General features: G+C 42.1%; 1 protein-coding gene across 4 annotated transcripts in view; it reads left to right on the top strand.

The window, feature by feature from the left end:
* Positions 1–269: 269 nt before the first annotated feature.
* The window catches only part of GRM7 (glutamate metabotropic receptor 7), a 988889-nt gene continuing 967291 nt past the window's right edge, over positions 270–21867 (top strand). For 3 of the 4 annotated variants that reach the window (XR_008381859.1, XM_053600338.1, XM_053600337.1), the window contains exon 1: positions 270–6438. Coding sequence is in view for 2 of the 4 variants with exons in the window: in XM_053600338.1 (XP_053456313.1) it covers positions 5920–6438 (519 nt within the window). In the remaining 2 variants the exon portion in view is untranslated. The remainder of the gene's footprint in view (positions 6439–21867) is intronic. The other variant, XR_008381860.1, reaches the window with a different exon arrangement.

Here is a 21867-nt window from a genome sequence, read left to right as displayed (position 1 = left end):
TTTTGTTCTCTGATTCATAGCTCTGGAAATAATAATTTTTTTAATAGGAGTATAAAATATGATGAAGAGAGGAGATTTGTACCTAGGGAATCCCTTTCCGTATCAGTGACTTACCCAAAAGCTGTTGTTTCATGTTCCAAAGGGCAGGAATAAAGGTTCCTTAGAACCTATGTACTAAGAGAAGTAATGAGTGGAATCATTGAGATCTGGAATGAAAGAAAACTGGGGCAGGAGGTCTCCTAGTGCCTGAGGTCAGACCTCCTGTGAGTTCCTAGTCACTGCATCCAGGGGGTTAATGAGACCTGAGAGATGTAGAAAGTGAGGTCCTGTGTGAACTGAGGGCTCGTGATGAGAGGGAGCATGTGTGGAGCATCTAGAGACCAGACCCCATGTGTGAAAACTTCAGAGAAAGAAGATAACAAGAATGGCAACCTGAAGACACAATGGCAGACAGCAGTTTATTTTTTGAGCAATACCTTCCACCTTTCTGGGCCTCTATTTCTTTATCTATAAAGTAATGATAATAATAGTGACATAGATCCAATGTGGTTATCCTGAGAATTAAATTGTATGGTGTCTAATACCTCCTAAGCACTTGAAAATTGTGAGCACTTGGTAATATTCATTATTTATATAAAATTGATATTTATAGTGTCTGGTACTTCGTAAGCACTTGAAAAATATAAGCTCTCGGTAATATTTATTCTTTATGTAAAATATTTGACTTATAAACAATACAAATGTATTCATATGGCATTTATTAATAATGATATAGATAGAGCAGAACCTTCATAGTTGACCACCTCCCTACATTGACCACCTCCTTAAGTTGACCTAATGTTTACCGACCAGACATGCAACAAATATAACATCAGTGCAGCAGGCCTAGTTCCTTATGTTGACCACCTCTGTATGTTGACCAGCTTGTTACAGTCCCTTGGGTGGTCAATTTATAGAGGGTCTACTGTAATAACAATTAGTATCCATTTGACTGCAACTAACAGGAAACTAAACTAAAACTGTCTTAAGCAATGAGCAGATCTCTCGGCTTATATAATTGGAAGTCAAAAGGTGATGCTTTAGGGCTGGTTGGATCTAGGGGTGCCCAGGACCTCTGTGTTGGCTTAATTTTCAGGCAACTAATAACGGGCAACAATAATTCTGGGTCTCACATCTACACAAAATCATGCCATTGGGCAAGAGCCCAAGAGGTGTTTCCAGGAATCTCCATCAAATCCTCCATGTGTATCTGTGTCATTGCCCTGAATTCCTAAAGAAAAAATTTAGGAATTTTCTAAAATTAGGAATATCAGAAAAGAAGATAGGATTACCAGCAGGCGCATCAATTCCAACCCATCCTTCCAGGGTCCGTGGGGTGCGTTTATCTCTGTACAATATCAGGGTTCATAACAAAAGGGGATTACAAAATGGATAAATGAATACTAGTTAAAGAGATAAAAATGTGTACTATCAAATATAAAAGAAAAGTGTACCAGAAGTGTACCACTTTTCCTTCTCCAAGGAAAAGTGAACCCCATTCAGTTGTGCAATGCAAACGTGAGATGGCATTTTAAAACAAGTTTTAAACACAAGTTGCAATGAAGATCTACATAAATGGGGGAAGAACAGCCCAGTGCATTAGCAGCAGTTAAGGAGGATGGCCTGGTACATTACAAATTAGATTTAAACAAATACAAAGGGGACTTGGAAGTAGAAACATTGTTTCCTGTAGAAGATGTTGGGCAGTAGAATAACAAAGAAAATAAATGAAACTAAGATGATCAAGAAAACAAAACGCTAAGAATAGGAGTTCGGACTAAGACCTGAATGTTAGTTGGATAGTTTCATTAACCCGTGAGTGTGTACAGATTAATGACTTAATAGAACCAAGCCTGTGAATGCATTTTATAATGTGTGCTCTTTGTTCTTAAAACTAAGTTTTCTTCCAATTAAATCTGACATTAGAACAACGACTGACCCAGTCTTACATACACCAGTTTTACGCAGAGATTTTCGGCTCATATAGCCTCAAACAAACAAAAATAAAAAACAAATACTGCATCCCCCATCAAGTGCCAGCTTCTAGGCACTATGGCTAATGGTATGAAGATGAATTTGATACCCTATGCACTTGGATGTGTGTGTGTGATGATTTTGCAAGGTCAGCATCACTGTCCAGTTTCTCTGGTAACACATTCTCTTTCCATGTAGTTCAGGTGGTGCTAGTGCCTGGAAAGAAAATGAGGTCTATGTTTCTGACCGCTTCTAACCAGTCTCTGGGAATGGCCACAGTTATCTGTCCAGCAATGAAGGACCAGGCAGAGCTTTCCCTAGGAGTTAATTAAGTGCCTTAGGGTTATTTTGATCTTATAATTTTTTTAAATAAAATTATTTCAAAATTTACTAATTATTTTAAGTTCTAGAAACTGTGTATAGTGACAAAAAGGACAGCAATTTATCTGCCCCTGCTTCTGCTCTGCCCACTTCAGATGTCAGTGAGTGTCAAATAAAGGCAGTGAAGGATGGCAAAAGCCATTCTGATTCATTCAACACATGAGTGCTTTTTAGGCACAAGACACTATGTGAAACATGGCCCTGTATAAAAAGATAAATAATACCCAGCCCTTACCCTCAAGGATCTTACAACTTGGCAAGGGAAATAAGTCACGCACACAGATACCTGCAATAAAAGGAAGATAAGGATTGCAGCCAGACGTTTGGGGAGAATGAGCAGAGCAAAGAGAGAACACAGAACAATGCAGCGTGTGACAGGAGGGAGGTGGGTGGGGCCTTGGTGTGTGTCACACTTTATGGGGGCAAGACATGATTGCAAGAGGGATTTTGCCTAGCAATTGCAGTCAGTGTAACCTGGCTTATTGTACCCTCAATGAATCCCCAACAATAAAAAAATAAAATAAAATAAAGAAAATGGAAGCATAGAGCCGAGACATGCACAGGTGAAATATCAAGTGACATTAATTGTTAGCCAAGTCTCCAAATGTTGCTTTAGTTACCAAGTTCCTAAGAAGTAGTTTGAAATTAAAAACTAAACAAAGATATAATGGTCTCTGACAAACACAGCCTGAGGTGCTGATGCTTCAGTATGAGGACCATAGGATGTGCGTTCACACGTATGCCCTTCTATAGCTTTATTTTCTTCCTCCCCTTCACATGAGCTGATGCTACCTTAACAGGATACTTTCTAAGCTATCTGGTGTGTTAGAATAGGTGAATTAGAAGAAAATTATTTTGGCTCCAATCAACAGAAAGAAAATAGTATATAATTGAAAAAAGTGCAGGTGGCAATCCTTCGAACATGGCTGGATGCAGAAACTCAAGTGTTTTGAATCAAAACTCTCTCTCTTCCTGTGGGGTTTAAATTTCTCCCTGTTCATGCGGAAGCCCCTGAACAACTTCAGGATTATGGCCTCACAGCTTCAGGACTTGCAGGAAGGAGATGGGATCCTCACGGCATAAGTTGTGCATCTGGGAAGTAGAGTTTTGAGTCTAAAGGTGATGGACATGCTTCTTGTACACAGAATAGATTTGTATATTAATTATAGCATTGTTTTCTGGGAGATGACAGTGATATATCTCATTCTTACAAAATCAGAATAGCTTAACAATTTTCCAAAAGAGATGCGTTCTGAGGACGGGCCGCATTTTTATCTGACTCATGCAGACATTTTCTCTGTTATAGTTGCAGCCCTGTGACTGCCCCCTGGCTGCCCCTGCAAAAGCCAGGGGATTAGCCCTGAATGGCTCTGGCTGGCTCTCTGCCCATCCTTGAACTCAGCACTGTAGCCAGAAGGATCTGACATTCTGATTAGCCAGGCCTGGATTCTAAGAAGTGTGATCTGTTCTCCTCTAACCATAAACTTTGAAATGTCGGGAGGGACACAGCTAAAGAGAGATGGATGAGCCGTCTCCAGGTGGAAGAAGGAATAGACAGTGAACAAGAAAATAAAAACGTCTTCTATGCCAGGAAACATTTATAGTGCTCTTTGGGTATCCAAAAACTGGTCTTCTACACATAAAGCAACAGAAAATACTGGCCTAAAAAGAGTACTGTGGCTGAAGGAACATGACCTATTTTAACAGACGAGTTGAGAGTTAAAAGATAACTTGGAGAGCATCCAATTCAATCTCATCATTTTTCAGGTGGGGGAACTAAAACCCAAAAACCCAGACAGAGGAACAGAAGTGCCAATAGCACACAAGTATTTGGTGACAGAGACAGCCACTGCCTGTCTGCTGACATTGTGTGTGTGCAAAAAAAAAAAAAAAAATTGGTTCTCTTCATTACATCATCATCATCAACAAAAAAAAAATATATTCTTGTGTCTGGTTTTCTCTCCACCCTTCTAATCCTAATCCGTTTCTGCTGTATCTCTAACCTCTCCATATGGTTTTGCTGCATTCCAACAGAAAGCCTCAGCAAGAGTTGAGTTAACCTCCTTGAGTCCATTGCTGTCCCCAAAGACAGAGACGTTAATTTTCCTTACATAGAAACTAGGGACCACTTGTTGCTTTCATGGACCAAGTTTGGGCTGGGCCTGCAGGAGGATGTACCTTTCCTAAAGTGCTTCTTAATTGCACTGCAACCTGTTCTGGCATCCTGGCTTTGCCCTAAATCCCCAGGCAGAGAAAAAGACATTTCCGATCACTAGGAGACTTCTGCAGCAGCCCCCCCACGTCCCCCTTTCTCCTACCATCAACTCTTTGCTGCTGTTTCCTACCAGCAAATGCCTGTCAGCAGCTCAGAAACGTCTCTGGAAATAGGTAGGAGGGAGCCTTACACCTGTCAGCGCCGGGGAAGAAAAGTGCGCTCTGCAGAGTTCTTAGTTGTTCCGTCTCTGGCGGTGAAGAAAAGAAAAGGGATGACTCGGAGGTTTCCAGCCACAACCTCCCTGGGATCGCGGTCAGTTCACCAGGCTCTTGTTGCTGGCGACCTCTTGATGACCGAGGATGTGCTCCCATCCCTAACGTTTGGTCTTGGCTTGGGTTTCTCCCCCTGGCTAGTCCAATGCCGGGCGCCAGAGACGTTGCTGGGTAAAGGTTCTTTTAAGTCATGAATCAGGCTCCTGTGTGCATGTGTGGGTTTTTTTTTTTTTTAGTAAAAACTAGCACAGGCGGATCAGCAGTAGAGAGGGTCTCCTCGCGCCTCTCCTGCACTGGTTTCTCCGCCTCCAGACGCGCTCTTGTTCTCCCAGAGCTATGAGTCCAGGCTACCCACCTAGGGGTTGGGGGCAGCCAGACCCCCTCATGCTCGCCCATCCCGGGGCGGAGGACACCCATGTCCAGAAAGTGGCCGTGGGTGCAGGTAGGTAAAAGCCTTCCGCAGTGAGTTGGGGGCAGGAGCTCGGCCCTCGCCTGCGACCCGCTGTCCCTAGATTGCCTGAGGACCACGAAACTCCCCCAGCGAGGAAACCTCCCCCATCCTGCCCCAGCCGCCCACCCACTCCGCCCCTTACCTCAGTACGCAGCCCCTCCCTGCGTGATGATGCAAACCAGCGGGGAGGGCGGGCGCCGGGAAGGGTGGGGAGAGCTGGAGAGTAAGCTAAGGAGGGAGGGAGTGGGAGGAGGAGAAGGAGCCCAACGACCATTTAAAGCGATAGCAATCCCTGCCCTCTCCCCAGTGCTGGGCTGTAGGAGAGCGCGAGCCGCGAGCCGCAAGCCGGGGAGCGCGAGCGCGGCGCGCCGGCCGGCGAACCCCACAGCGCCAGGCGCCCCGGGCTGGCAGGCGCCGCGGGACTCCCCCCACCTGGTTCGGCCACCCCTCTCCGCACGCCTCCACCCTCCGTGCCTGCAGAAGCCACTGGGCTTCCCCAGAGGAGCTCACCCCAGGGGCCTGGACCTCGGCGAGCCCGCCACTGTCCCCTCTGGCGCCGCCGCCGCCACGGCAGCAGCCGGAGCAGCATGGTCCAGCTGGGGAAGCTGCTCCGCGTCCTGACTTTGATGAAGTTCCCCTGCTGCGTGCTGGAGGTGCTCCTCTGCGCGCTGGCGGCGGCGGCGCACGGTCAGGAGATGTACGCCCCGCACTCCATCCGGATCGAGGGGGACGTCACCCTCGGGGGACTGTTCCCGGTGCATGCCAAGGGTCCCAGCGGAGTGCCCTGCGGAGACATCAAGAGGGAGAACGGTATCCACAGGCTGGAGGCGATGCTTTACGCCCTGGACCAGATCAACAGTGATCCCAACCTACTGCCTAACGTGACGCTGGGCGCGCGGATCCTGGACACTTGTTCCAGGGACACTTACGCGCTCGAACAGTCGCTCACTTTCGTCCAGGCGCTCATCCAGAAGGACACCTCCGACGTGCGCTGTACCAACGGCGAGCCCCCGGTTTTTGTCAAGCCGGAGAAAGTAGTTGGAGTGATTGGGGCTTCGGGGAGTTCGGTCTCCATCATGGTAGCCAACATCCTGAGGCTCTTCCAGGTAGGGGGGCGCTCCCTCTGGGGCGGAGCACGCAGCGGCTCCACGCGCTCTTAACCCTAAAAGCTGGCGTGGACCCCGGGGTGTAGGGTCAGGTCAGCCTTCGCGCCTTTCCACCCTGGAGATCCTGCTGAATTCCTCCTCCCCATTCGAAGATCCACCTTCCCCGTTTGGTGTAATTTCCTTCCATGTCTCCCCTATCCACGCTCCACTCCATCTGGCTTGACATCCTGGATTTATGGCCCCATTTACAAGAAGCAATCTGTGAAAAACAAGGCGATGATTTAAATGGGTTTGCATTAGAGTGAAATAGGGTATGAAAACAGCCTTGTAAAAGTGCCGGGCTGCTAGGAGAGCAGGTGAGGGGCTTGGGATATGAACAGATGAGAACATGCCTCTGAGCCGGCATTTCCCAACTCCCCAGCTTCCCACCCGCGAGCCACCCGGCAAAGCTCCACTCCCTTGGGCAATTTTGAGACGACCTCACGGAGGCACTTCTTACACCGAGGGCTAGGTCTTCACCTAGAAGTGGGTGTCAGTAGCCCATCTCCCTCTGGCTGGATTTCCGACCTGTAGCCCGCCACCGCTGCAGCCTGGGCCACGAGGTGCCAGGGCCCTTCCAACAGGGGAGATGCTTCCCACAGACGTGACCCCCAGTTGGTTTCCTCCGGGCAATTTTTTTTTGCACCGTCCAAATTGCATTTGCAGTCCGGCCACTGGCCAGAGCTGGGCGATCAGCTTTCCACTCCTGCCACTTTAGACCTCAGCCCAGAGACGATGAGCTCATGCTAACTGCGAAACGAAATCGCTTTCCCTGCTTCCTCCCGCCGCCCTCTCACCCTCTACCTTCCTAATGCAGCCCCCCAACCCCAATTCTGGGTTCGAGAGGATGATTCCCAGAGCGAGGCAGGAAAGCGTCTGTTGGGAACCGGAGGGATGCGCAGAGCAGGGCCCCGCGGTCCTCCTGCTCCGAGTGCGGGAGGGCAACGAAAAAAAATGGGAGGAAGGCGGATCCCGGGCCGCGGAACGGTGGCTTCTACCGCAGTGCTCTCTCCCCTTCTGCTCCCGAAGCCTTTGCCCCGTGGCTTCTGCTCTGCCTTGGGTGGAAATCGGTGGTGTGGGGGTTCAGAAATGGAGTTTCAGGATCTCTGTGACTGTGGGTTCCCTTCTCACTGTGTCTCCCCGTGTGAGGATCTCATCTCCTTGTTCTGTATTTCTCTCTCTCTCTCTTTTTCCTCTCTTTAATCTCTGCCTCTTTTCTCCCCCTCTGTCCTCACTCTCAAGTTCTTGGTTCATCTCAGTCTTGAGATGACCCTTTCCTGACACACAGCTCTCCTAACCCTAACCCTAACCCTTCCGAGGATGGGCAGGTGGATCCTGGGCCCTTTACACTCCCCTTATCTGAAGAATTGGCTCCCTCTTAAGTGCTGTCTCTAAGGGCGTTTCGGGAGGGGACTCCTTGTGAGATTCAATCTGTTACCACATCACCCCCAGGAGTGTGAAGTTTGTGTTCAAACAGGAAGGGTTCCCATCCAAGGCTGCAGCTTGGCATGGCTCCTCTGATCCTCTGAGGATCTCCGACGCCTCCTGAGTGTGGCATCATGGAGATACCCAGATGTTTGCAAACCCCAAAGTCCTTTAGAGTAGCTGTCACTCTTTCCTGCTTGCCTTCAGGAAGAACCTGAGTTGTTTTAGTCAAACCCCAGCTCTTTCTTCATCTTTGAGCTTATAGATCACTTGAGAGGGCGGCACGGCTGGAGGGGCTGAGGCCAGAGACAGCACCCAAGATCACTTGGATTTATGGCAATTTCCCTCTTAGTCTTGGGGGTTGAAGGCACAAAATGTTTTGTCTTCAGCATGTTATAATTATGTTGCTGCCTGTTTTTCTCTTCACTGGGGCATGGGCAGAGCTGCAGATGGACCTGCCTGTCTGTAAAAGAGCAAAATGTGAAAGTTAAGAAAGGCAGACTAGACTGAGGGACTGTGTTTGCTGAAAATGATTCCAGAGGGAGCTGGTTCCTCCTCTGATGTATAAACCGGAGGCAACTTGCTAAGGAAAAATGCTGGTTTTCCACTCATTTCACCATCCCCCGAGCTGGGAGAAGACCCACATGCCACAAGCCTTAGCAGTGTGGGTTGGGACTCAAACCGTTCAGAGAAAACACTGTCATTTTCCTCTAATTTGCAAATTGCAGCTATTCATGTTGGATTGAACAGCCATAGGAAAAAGAGTCCCCTGTTTTCACCTGCATTTATTGAGAAGAGGCTGGTGGCAAGAAAATGCACCAACTTGTGGCTCCTGCTGCATGCAAGCTTGATAGAACAGTTGGGTGGTGTATTATGTTGCCTAACCATTGTCCATGTTGGAATATTTGTTTCTATATACCATGAATCTCTTCCAGGGATTTTTTTCTTTCTTTCTTTCTTTTTTATTTATTTATTTATTTATTGGCATGTGATTTTAGAAGCTCCTGGCATGCAATTCAGTCTTCTGTTTTCCAGCTTCTGTAAGCCTGAAAAATGAGTAGAGAAAACAATGGTACACATGCCCATTGTTCAAAGGCGCAGTCATTTAGGGGGAGAGGCAAGGGGCAAGGAGAATCTTCTCTGACATTCTAAGATTCAGCTATTAAGATTATCCTATATAAAAGAAACTCCTCCACATGATTACATTCTGAGCTCTCTAAAGATGTGAATTTTCTTTTTCCCCCTGGTCCCTGTCGGTGCTATGGGGATCATGCCAAACCAGTCAGTGGAGATACAAATTTATATTGTGATACGCCGGGGATACTTAGGCACTTAAATGAGGGGTGCTGAGTGCTGCAGAGCAGTAGGGAGGGTGAGGTAGTACTAGATAGATCAAGTGCTGTTGCTGCCAAGGAAGACTGGGATGAAGTTCTTTCCTGAAAAGTAGTACCTGGGCAAGACTACTCAGATGCAAACAGTGTTTGTGACTTGGAATTTGTGTTTGTCTGGGGATGTACAGATCTAAGGGACCAGCTGAGCAAGTCTCTTCTCTCTCTCTCTCTCTCGTATGTACACACTGAATAGGTTAGTAAATGACATGCCTGAATACAGGAATCATATCCAGTGGGTCTTTCAAATCCATGAATTTGAGGCTAATGAAATTAGTGTATGGCCAGGGCTCTGCCAACTAAAATTAAATCACTGCAACTGCCCGGCAATGCATTTTCAGCCTCAAAGAAGCATCAGGGAGGTATTTCTGGAGATTTGTTTCTGAGCTCGTATGAAATAATACTCTCCTAATGCTAAGAAAGATTAAACGTAAATTAATATTGACTATGAGTAACATATTTTTAAAAAATCATCACAGAGCGGGGATGGCTTAAAGTGGAAAGGTTATATAATATGGTGACCAGAGGATAAATCTCCCCTGACCACTGTTTTATTGGCAATAAGTAAGATATATTATAGTGGAAAGTAATGGGAACATTTTTATTCAAGGCCTCTCTGTTATTGACTTAAGAGCAAACACTCTGAGAGTATAAATTACTCTTGCTACACCCTGGTTCTGAATGAATAATATTTCATGTGTAGTGACATGGTCTAAGCTATAGACTTGCGATTGAATGGCATCTGTTTTAGTTTGTTTTTTTTTTTTTCTTCTTTCTCCCAAAGCGACTAGGTGGCAAAATTGGTCAACTCTATCCTTCTAAGAGCATAATATAATCCAAGCCTGTGGACCTTGTACCATAAATGAAATACATTTGTAAAGTTGTCATTGTTTTCGTTGTGTTCATTGAAACTTAAATGTCACTCAAACTTTGGGGGCAGTATTTTATATATAAATACCTAGAGTTTTCTTTTTTTTTTTTTTCCTTTCTCTCTCTTTCTCTTCATCATATGTAATCAGATAAAGCTGAGCACGTAGAGTGGAGAAATTTTTTTCAAAAAGCAACTTTAATCTACACTTTTTCATATGTCATCATAAATACAGGTGCAACTGCCATTTGCAATAGTCCCTATAACAATCTCTGCCTCCACATTTACTGTGTTTTAGGAAATGTACCTAACAGATGGTGAGTGGGAAATTTTTAAAGGGGCATTTTTTAAAAAGCAGAGAGGGAAGGAATGAATACATGCACATATTATATTTGAACGTGTTCTATTTTATCTTTGCATACCCATACAATTAGGATGTCTTTGGGCTTTTTTCTCTATAAGAATAATTGAAACAATGAATGCATCTAATTCAACTTCATAAACATTTAGTGTTTAATGAATTACAAGTGCTCAATTTCTCACGTATGTATAGGTTGTGTCATAGATTTAAAAGACCAGGCTGGATTACACAGGGTGTTGTAGCCTCAACTCTGCCATTTACTAGCTAAGTCTCACTAAGTAAACCACATAATTTATCTAGGCCTCATTTTACTAATCTTATTATTTTTTCTCAAAAGCTGTAGTTTCTAGAAGCATCTAATTTTTGTTTATGTTGGCAAAAACTTGGTCTTGTCCAAAGTCTATTTGTATTTCTTGAACTTTCAGCAAGTTTGGGAGAACTTTTAAAGGATGTATTCACAAAGTTATCTTGATCATTACTAGTTTAGTTCATTTCCCACATTCAGACTCTTTCTTTATCCTTTTCCCACTTTGCTTTTCCATCATATACGTGACTGGTTGCAGGGAAAATGACCCCTTAAGTCAGTTTACTGCATGTTCAGAAGACACAGGCAGGGAGTAAGTACTGTGAAGTTTTACGGTAGCAGCTCTAGCATTCACCTCTCCAATGTCCCATTCCCTTTCATCTTACAAATATACTAGACTTCTCTCTCTCTGAAAAATAACAAGTAAGGACATCCTGCCTATCTTCCTGGCACCTGGGATGAGGCTTTTGGCCCAGGCCATGCACCACAGGTAATTGGTTCTATCGTGGGCATCTGACCTTGTCTAAGCCAATCAAAATCCTACCCAAGAGTTTCTGTTCCAGAAAAATGGGAACATTGTCTCTTCTCTCTGAAATTTCTAAATTGGGAAGACATGGTCCTGGGGCACCCGGTGGTCATCCAATGGGAAAAGTTATGTTCTATAGCATAAGTTATGCACATGTAAACAGGGCTCAGTGGTGGGGAGACAGCAGGAGGCCTGCTGATTTCTGGGCCTTTTACATCCAACTATATCTGAATCTAGATATGTCCCCTGAAGTTCTAGGACATTTTTTTTTTTTTTTTTAGTTAGAGTCTCACTTTGTCACCTTCTTAGAGTGCCCTGGTGTCATATCTCACATCAACCTCAAGCTCTAGGGCTTAAGTGATTCTCTTGCTTCAGCCTCCCTAGTAGCTGGGACTACAGGTGCCCAATACAACGCCTGGCTATTTTTGTTGTTGTTGTTAGTTTGTTTAACAGGCCCAGGCTGGGTTTGAACCCACCAGCTCTGGTATATGTGGCTGGTGTCCTAACCACTGAGCTACAGACACTGACCCGTAAAAATAGCCAGGCTTTGTGGCGGCGCCTGTAGTCCCAGCTATTTGGGAGGCTGGCATATTCTGTTTTAAAACATTTCTTTTCACTATTTGCAGTTTGATTTTAGCCATGTGCAATTGAAAGCATCATGGCTGAAACAGCTGAGTTCCCATATCAATGGAAGACTCAGTAAGTGGAAGACAATACTATGTACAATATATATGATATTTACTTTAAACATAATCCTTCTAGTCCAGGTTTGGGATATTCAAAACTCTCCACCCTTCCTCACGCTTTCTGTCATTCCCTGTCATTGCTTTAAGCCTTTGTGATCCCTCCCTTCTTTCCCATCTTGATGCTTTTGGGAGCCAGGGTGGACACTTCTGATGTAAACTGCAGGCTATCGGCCTCCGATCTGGAAGCTTTGGAACCCTACTCCATTCCTTTCATTAAATCAAATCTTTTCTTGCTATCCCCTGGGCACAGAAGCATTTTCATGATATAATGGAGTACAACGTACATTAAACTCCTGGGTCACTCTACAGTAAACAACAAGCCTAACTCTACTTCTTGTCCCCTTTTACATTAAGTAGGCAATTAAGACCAGTTGCAAACGCATTTTCCCTGCAACTGAAATGCATATATGATTGCATTTATACCACATATAGTTGGGCTCATTAATTAATGGACCATTTGGGAAGTGGCATAGTCAATATGTAGGTTTTTTTGTACTTAAAAAAAATCAAAACTTTTTCATCGGTAAACATTTTACCTGGAGTATTGTGTCACAATTCTTCATATTATGACATTTCATGTTTGACATGTAACCTTCTTTTGGTTAAATTTACTAAGTGTTTTTTTTTTTTTTTTTTTTTGAGGAGGTCATATTATTAGATTATAAGGTCAAAAATAAAAAACATGAAATTACAATGATATGTGATTCCTATCACATCTTGTGAAAACAGACATTCCAATTTTTTAAAAATAATACTAGCAGTGACTGTAGTAAAAACTGGAGTCCTTCTTATAAGCCACTGTATCATGTACTATACTTCATCTTGTTTATTTCTTACAATAGTCCTGCAGTGTACATACTGTTGTTTGTCCTGTTGTTCAGCTAAGAAAAGTGATTCTCAGAGCCCAAAGTCACATAGCTGGTAAGCAGCAAAGTCCACATTCAAACTTAGGTTTGTCTGACAAGACCCAGGTTTTTGACCATTTATGTATACATCAAAAGTTGCTGAGTACTTAACTGTATCTATTTATGGAAATAAACAGTTTGTGTTAATCCGAAAACAAGGTTAATTCTGTGGTTCCATAGAAATTTGATCATGCAAAACATTTGCCTGCAAATGAAAGATTCTTGTTTTTCATTATTCAACAAGTAGCCTGGGATACCAGCAATAAATACACAGTAAACTCTTCATTCAAACAAATGAGAAAAGATATTTCTTCTTGTCTTGATTCAGTGCCCACCATTATGGATTATGATGGCTCTTCCTAAATTTTATTTCATTCACTGCACTCTTTCTGCAAACCTTGAGTGGGGGAATCCATCATTCAGATGTATGTGCAAAGTGAGAGGACTGTATTAATACAATTGCTGAAAGTCAAGTTGATAGAGCACAGGAAGTACATTCTAATAAATGCAATGTTAATGTTTGTGTGGGCCATGGAGGGAAGGGTAGGAGAGTTTTCAGTTTAATGGATTATTTTGTCTCTTGCTATAAAAGAGCTGCCACTTAATAGTTTTATAATTGGTCCATTACAGAATTCTCCATCTCTGGGGTGTGCACGCATTTTCACCATAGCACGGCTGCTATTCTCCTCCTGTTCTCCATGGAAGGTAGCAACAGAGTCACTTAGAAGGGCTCTGTCTGCTCCTCTGCATCACTTTTTACATGAAAATATTTCCATTTGCTAAAGTCATATTTAAACATTTTATTTATTTATTTATTTTTTATTAAATCATAGCTATGTACATTAATGTGATCATGGGGCAACATACACTGGTTTTAAAGACCGTTTGACACATTTTCATCACACTGGTTAACATAGCCTTCCTGGCATTTTCTTAGTTATTGTGTTAAGACATTTACATTCTACATTTACTAAGTTTCACATATACCCTTGTAAGATGCATCGGAGGTGTAATACCACCAATTACCCTCCCTCCACCCACCTCCCCCCTCTCTCCCCTTCCTCTCCCCCTTCCTCATATTCTCAGGTTATAACTGGGTTATAGCTTTCATGTGAAAGCCATAAATTAGTTTCATAGTAGGGCTGAGTACATTGGATACTTTTTCTTCCATTCTTGAGATACTTTACTAAGAAGAATATGTTTCAGCACCATCCATGTAAACATGAAAGGGGTAAAGTCTCCGTCTTTCTTTAAGGCTGCATAATATTCCATGGTGTACATATACCACAATTTATTCATCTATTCGTGGATCGATGGGCACTTGGGCTATTTTCATGAATTAGCAATTATGAATTAGGCTGAAATAAACATTCTGGTACAAATATCTTTTTTATAATGTGATTTTTGGTCTTCTGGGTATATACCTGTTAGAGGAATTATAGGATTGAATGGCAGATCTATTTTTAGATCTGTAAGTGTTCTCCAAATATCTTTCCAAAAGGAATGTATTAATTTGCATTCCCACCAGCAGTGTAGACTTGTTCCCTTTTCTCCACATACATGCCAACATCTCTGGTCTTGGGATTTTGTGATATGGGCTAATCTTACTGGAGTTAGATGATATCTCAAAGTAGTTTTAATTTGCACTTCTCTGATGATTAAAGATGATGAACATTTTTTTCATATGTCTGTATGCCGTGCGCATGTCTTCTTCAGAGATGTTTCTCTTCAAGTCCCTTGCCCAGCCTGCAATGGGATCACTTGTTCCTTTCTTGCTTATACATTTGAGTTCTCTGTGGATTCTGGTTATTAAACCTTTGTCGGAGACATAACCTGCAAATATCTTCTTCCATTCTGAGGGCTGTTTGCTTGCTTTATTTACTGTGTTCTTGGCTGTGCAGAAGCTTATTAGTTTGATCAGTTCCCAGTAGTGTATTTTTGAAGCTGCTTCAATTGTCCAGGGGGTCCTCCTCATAAAATACTCGCCCAGACCAATTTCTTCAAGGGTTTTCCCTGCACTCTCTTCTAGTATCTTTATAGTTTCATGTCCTAAGTTTAAATCTTTAATCCAGTGAGAGTCTATCTTAGTTAATATTGAAAGGTATGGATCCAGTTTCAGTCTTCTGCAGGTTGCCAGCCAGTTCACCCAGCACCATTTGTTAAATAGGGAACCTTTTCCCCACTGAATGTTTTTGATTGGCTTGTCAAAGATAAAATAATGGTAAGTAGCTGGATTCATGTCTTGGTTCTCTATTCTGTTCCAGACATCTACTTCTCTGTTTTTTGTGCCAGTACCATGCTGTTTTGATCACTATGGATTTATAGTATAGTCTGAGGTCTGGTAGTGTAATTCCTCTTGCTTTGTTTTTATTTCTGAGTAATGTCTTGGCTATTCGAGGTTTTTTTCTGATTCCATATAAAACAAAGTATTATTTTTTCAAGATCTTTAAAGTATGACAGTGGAGCTTTAAATAGGGATTGTGTTAAAATTATATATTGCTTTGGGTAGTATGGACATTTTAACAATGTTGATTCTTCCCAGCCATGAGCATGGTATGTTTTTCCATTTGTTAACTTTTTCAGCTATTTCTCTTCTTAGAATTTCATAGTTCTCTTTATAAAGATCTTTCACGTCCTTTGTTAGATAAACTCCCAAATGTTTCATCTTCTTTGGTTCTACTGTGAATGGAAAAGAGACCTTAACTGTTTTTTCAGCTTGACTATTGTTGGTATATATGAAGGCTACTGATTTATGAATGTTGATTTTGTAACCTGAGGTGCTGCTGTATTCCTTGATCACTTCTAAGAGTTGTGTAATAGAATCCCTGGTGTTTTCCAGATAAACAATCATATCATCTAAGAAGAGCAAAAGTTTGATCTCATCTGACCCGATATGGATACCCTTAATCGCCTTTTCTTCCCTAATTGCAGTGGCTAAAACTTCCAATACAATGTTAAAGAGCAGTGGAGATAATGGGCAGCCTTGTCTGGTTCTTGATCTGAGTGGAAATGATTTCAATTTAACTCTATTCAATACGATATTGGCTGTAGATATTGGTATAGAAATGTCCCTTCTATACCAATTTTTTTAAGTGTTCTGATGATGAAGGGATGCTGGATATTATCAAAAGCTCTTTCTGAATCAATTGAGAGAATCATATGGTCTTTGGTTTTTAGTTGGTTTATGAGCTGAGTTATACTTATAGATTTACGTATATTAAACCAGCCTTGAGACCCTGGGATAAAACTGACTTGGTCATGATGTATAATTTGTTTGATGTGTTGCTGGATTCCGTTTGTTAGGATCTTGTTGAATATTTTTGCATCTATATTCATTAATGATAATGGTCTATAATTTTCTTTTCTTGTTGGGTCTTTTCCTGGTTTGGGGATCAGGGTGATGTTTGCTTCATAGAACGTGTTGGGTAGTCTTCCTTCATTTTCTACATTTTGGAACAGGTTGAGTAATATAGGTACTAATTCCTCTTTACAGGTTTGATAGAATTCTGACATGAAGCCATCCGGTCCCAGGCTTTTCTTTATAGGGAGATTTTGTATGGTTGATGCTATTTCAGAACTTGATATGGGCCTGTTCAACATTTCCACTTGATTCTGGCTAAGTATTAGAAGGTGACATGCTTCCAAGTATTGGTCAATTTCCTTCAGATTTTAACATTTCTGAGAATAAAGTTTCTTGTCATATTCATTAAGGATTTTTTGAATTTCTAAGGAGTCTGTTGTTATTTCGTCTTTGTCGTTTCTGATTGATGAGATTAGAGATTTCACTCTTTTTTTTCCTGGTTAGGTTAGCCAAAGGTTTATCTATTTTATTGACCTTTTCAAAAAACCAACTTTTTGATGTATTTATCTGTTGTATAATTCTTTTGTTTTCAGTTTCAGTAAATTCTGCTCTAATTTTGGTTATTTCTTTTCTTCGATTGGGTTTGGGGTTGGAATGTTCTTCCTTTTCCAGTTGCTTGATTTGTCCCATTAAGTTGTTGACTTCCTCTCTTTTGGTTCTCTTGAGGAATGCTTGCAGTGTTATAAACTTCCCTCTTAGGACTGCCTTTGTGGTATCCCGGAGGTTCTAATAATTTGTGTCTTCATTGTCACTTTGTTCCAAAAATTTGGTAATTTCCTTCTAATCTCATTTCTGACCCAGCTATCATTCAGCATAAGGTTATTTAACTTCCATGTTTTTTTTGAGTATGCAGATTCCTGTTGTTACTGAGTTCAAATTTTATTCCATGGTGGTCCGAGAAGATGCAAGGAATAATTTCTATTCCTTTAAGTTTACTGAGGTTAGACTTGTGACCTAAGATTTTGGAGTATGTTCTATGGTGTCATGAGAAGTATGTGTATTCAGTTTTGTTTGGATGAAATGTTCTGTAGATGTTTGCTAAATCCAAATGTTGGATGGTTAGGTTTAAATCTAAAATTTCTTTGCTCAGCTTCTTATTGGAGTATTGATCCAACACTGCCAAAGAAGTTTTGAAATCTCCAACTATTATGGATCTGGAGGAAATCAAGTTGCTCATGTCTGTTTGAGTTTCTCTTATAAATTGAGGTGCTTTCTGGTTGGGTGCATAGGCATTAATAATTGAAATCTCTAATCATTAGAGAAATGCAAATAAAAACTACTTTGAGATATCATCTATCTCCTAAAACCAGAGATGTTGGCGTGGAGGTGGAGAAAAGGGAACACTTCTACACTGCTGGTGGGAATGCAAATTAATACATTCCTTTTGGAAAGATCTTTGGAGAACACTTACAGATCTAAAAATAGATCTGCCATTCAATCCTATAATTCCTCTAACAGGTATATACCCAGAAGACCAAAAATCACATTATAACAAAGATATTTGTACCAGAATGTTTATTTCAGCCCAATTCATAATTGCTAATTCATGGAAAAAGCCCAAGTGCCCATCGATCCACGAATGTATTAATAAATTGTGGCATATGTACTCTATGAAATATTATGCAACCTTAAAGAAAGATGGAGACATTACCTCTTTCATGTTTACATGGATGGAGCTGAAAGATATTCTTCTTAGTAAAGTATCTCATGAATGGAAAAAAATGTATCCAATGTTCTCAGCCCTACTATGGAACTAATTTATGGCTTTCACATGCTATAACCCAGTTATAACCTAAGAATATGGGGAAAGGAGAAAGGGAGTGGAGGGACGGGGGAGGTGGACGGAGGGAGGGTGATTGGTGGTATTACACCTGCGGTGCATCTTACAAGGTTATATGTGAAACTTAGTAAATGTAGAATGTAAATGTCTTAACACAATAACTAAGAAAACGTCAGGAAGGCTATGTTAACCAGTATGATGAAAATGTGTCAAATGCTCTATAAAACCAATGTATGTTGCCCCATGATTGCGTTAATGTACACAGCTATGATTTAATAATAAAAATAAATAAATAAATAATTGAATTCTCATCATATTGAGTATTACTCTTAACAAATATGAAGTGACCATTCTTATCCTTCCTTACTTTTGTTGGTTTAAAGCCTATTGTATCTGCAAATAGAATCGCAACATCTGCTTTTTTCTGATTACCATTTGCCTGAAATATGGATGACCATCCTTTCACCCTGAGTCTATATTTATCTTTTAAGGTTAGATGTGACTCTTGTATGCAGCAAATATCTGGGCTGAGTTTTTGTATCCAGTCAGATAACCTGTGCCTCTTTAGGAGACAGTTTAAGCCATTCACATTAATGGAGAATATTGATAAGTCTGGAAAAATTTTGGGTATCGAGTTTTTCAAAAGTCCAGTGGACATTTTTAATCCTTTTGCCACTATGGAAGTTGGAGTTTGATCAAAAGTTTCCACGTGAGTTTACTTTTGTGGTAGAGGATTGGGTTGGTCATTGTGGAGGATAGGTCTGAGAATATCCCGAAGAGCTGGTTTAGTTATGGCAAATTTCTTCAACATATGAATGTCATTAAAGTATTTAATTTCTCCATCATAAACGAAACTCAGTTTAGCTGGATACAGGATCCAGGATTGAAAGTTATTTTGTTTAGGACATTAAAAGTCAATGACCACCCTTTTCTGCCTTGAAAAGATTCAGCAGAGAGATCTACAGTTATTCTAATATTTTTCCCTTTGTAGGTAATGGATTTCTTTTTTTTTTTTTTTGTAGAGACAGAGTCTCACAGTACCACTCTTGGGTAGAGTACAATGAGGTCACACAGCTCACAGCAACCTCCAACTTCTGGGCTTATGAGATTCTCTTGCCTCAGCCTCCTGAGCAGCTGGGACTACAGGTGCCTGCCACAATGCCCACCTATTTTTTGTTGTTGTTGTTGTTGTTGTTGTTGTTGCAGTTTGGCCGGGGCTGGGTTTGAACCTGTCACCCTCGGCATATGGAGCCGGTGCCCTACTCACTGAGCCACAGGCGCCGCCCAGGTAATGGATTTCTTACGTTTGGCTGCTTTCAGAATTTTCTCCTTCATATTAACTTTAGTGAAGTTAATTATGACATGCCTGGGAGATTTCTTATTCAGATTGAGTCATGCTGGGGTTCTGAAACTGCTTTCTGAATTTCAGAATCTCTTGGCATGTCTGGAAAATTCTCTTTCATAATTTCATGGAGAAGGGCCTCTGTGCCTTGCAAAACCACTTCATCACTTTCAGGGATTCCAATGAGGTGGATATCAGCCTTCTTTGACTTATCCCAGAGTGATCCATTTTTGCTCTCCATTTCTCTTCCTCTTTGAGAGTTTGGGAGCGTTCAAAGGCTTTGTCTTCAATGTCAGAAATCCTTTCTTCTGCTTGCTCCACACTGTTATTGAGGGATTCTACTGTATTTTTCAGATCTTTCAGGGCTGCAAATTTTTGCTTCAGTGAGTCAAAATCTTTGGTGGTTTTGTCTTTAAATTCGTTAAATTATTGACACAACTTTTGAATTTCTCCTCAAATTTCTAATTCTGACTTTTGAATTGCTCCTCGAATTTCTAATTCCAAATTTTCCTCCATGCTATTAATCTTGTTTGCAATCCAAATTCTGAATTTGATTTCTGACATCTCAGCCAGCTGTTTATGAATGGGATCTTCAGTTACATCTGCCATATCTTTCCTTAGGGGGTTGATCTATTCTGGTTATTTATGTTACCAGAGATTTTCTGCTGATTCTGCCCCATGATTGTTTTACACCATTTGATTTTTCCCCTGGAGCTTTGTCAAGGACCCGTACGTGCTATGGCCTGAGAAACTGGGGACCTGTTTGGTGTGGTGGGGCTAAGTGGTTCTGTCTTGTTTTCAGCTGGTCTCTGTTTGACCCTAGTGAAATAGTTACTCTGGGTTGAAGTCTCATGGGGCCTGACTTTTCGTCCCAGATCTGTTCTGTGGTGGTTGCCACCTTAGTAGATGCCCAGCCTCCTCTGGTTGCCCAGGGAGATAGAGGGTGTGTCTTCAGAATATCCTGGAGTGAGCCCTATTGTTGCCAAAAGACGGCTGCTGCTCTGTGCCTCGGAGCACCGTTGCTCCTGTATGGTTCCCTCTCAGCCGACCATCCTCTCCTCTCTCCCATGCCGCAGAGTCAGCATTGACCAGCTGCCGTTTAGGCCCTGTCCACACCACTTGAGAAATCACCCAAGAATCTGGACTCCTGGGGGACAGGCCTCCAGACCTCAGGGAGAGAGTTGAGGGGAGTGCTGGGAACTCAGAGTTGCAGGTAGAGAATATATAAAGTTTTATACAGTTTTATGCCTGGCAGGAGAATGCTGCGGCACCCTAGTAGGGGAGGTAGGTCCAGTTTTTAAGGGTCTCTCCTGTGGAGTGTAGTGGGAGGAGGACCTTTGAACTCTGCTCATTTGTTTGTGGGGCACTCTGAGCATTCTCATGGGGGAGGGGACTCCCATCCACTTGGTGATGGATTTTGTACCTTTTGTTTGTATCCTTTGGGTTGCAGCTCGCCTCAGCGGGGTTGATGTGCGTTCTTCAACCTTCTCTCTTGGTGCAGCTCAAATCCACCAGGTTACTTGCTAAATTTCTGTCCTTAATTCTCCTTCTGGACGGGAGCCTCTGTGGAAAGCTGGCTTCAGTCAGCCATCTTGTCTCTACCCCCCGAAAATTGAGTGCTTAAACCTACCTCAAGACTGTTACAAAAATATTCCGAGCAGCTCCATTCATTAGGGCCCCAAACTGAAGAAATCAGCCACATGTCCTCTACCTCTTGTAGTCATGGAGACACAGAAGCTGGGTGCATCCAACCCTCAAAGACATCCCTGGGCTCCTGATCATATTTAAACATTTTTGTTCTGTTTTGAACTCGATGATGTTCTGAAGGTATTAGCTCAGGCAGGCATCCTGGGGGATGTTTCCCAAGAGAAATTACCTTGTGTCAAAGGAATTATCAGAATCTGCATATAAGAATCAAATTGTGGAGTTAGATAGACCTGGATTGAAAACCATCCTTTTCACTCATTTTTTGTCGGACCTGCTCAACAAGGTACCATATCTTTTATCAATTTTCTTATCTTTGAAATGGGTGTAATAAAAAATCAGCTATCTGGTAGAGTAATTGCAAGGATTCCAGGAAGGATTGCCTGAAATATGCACAGAAATATTTCAGCAATGAGTTTGGTAGAAGTGTTTAATAAATTTAAAAGTTATTTTGTTATTATTATGCTATCATTAAAGGTCACTATTGCTTAAATAATCATTATAGCAGAATTTGCTGTAAAATTGAAGTAATCCATTAATCCATGCTGGATTATACTCCCTTCTATTCCTTTTTTTTTAGGTGGATAAGTAATTTGTTACTTCAATGGAATACACACACACACACATACACACACACAGAGAGAGAAAGAGGTAGCAACAAAGTGGAATGAAAATTTTTA

This window comes from Nycticebus coucang, chromosome 8, assembly GCF_027406575.1.
Source record: "Nycticebus coucang isolate mNycCou1 chromosome 8, mNycCou1.pri, whole genome shotgun sequence".
In the NCBI taxonomy this organism is placed as follows: domain Eukaryota; kingdom Metazoa; phylum Chordata; class Mammalia; order Primates; family Lorisidae; genus Nycticebus; species Nycticebus coucang.
This window is presented reverse-complemented; position numbering and strand designations above follow the sequence as displayed.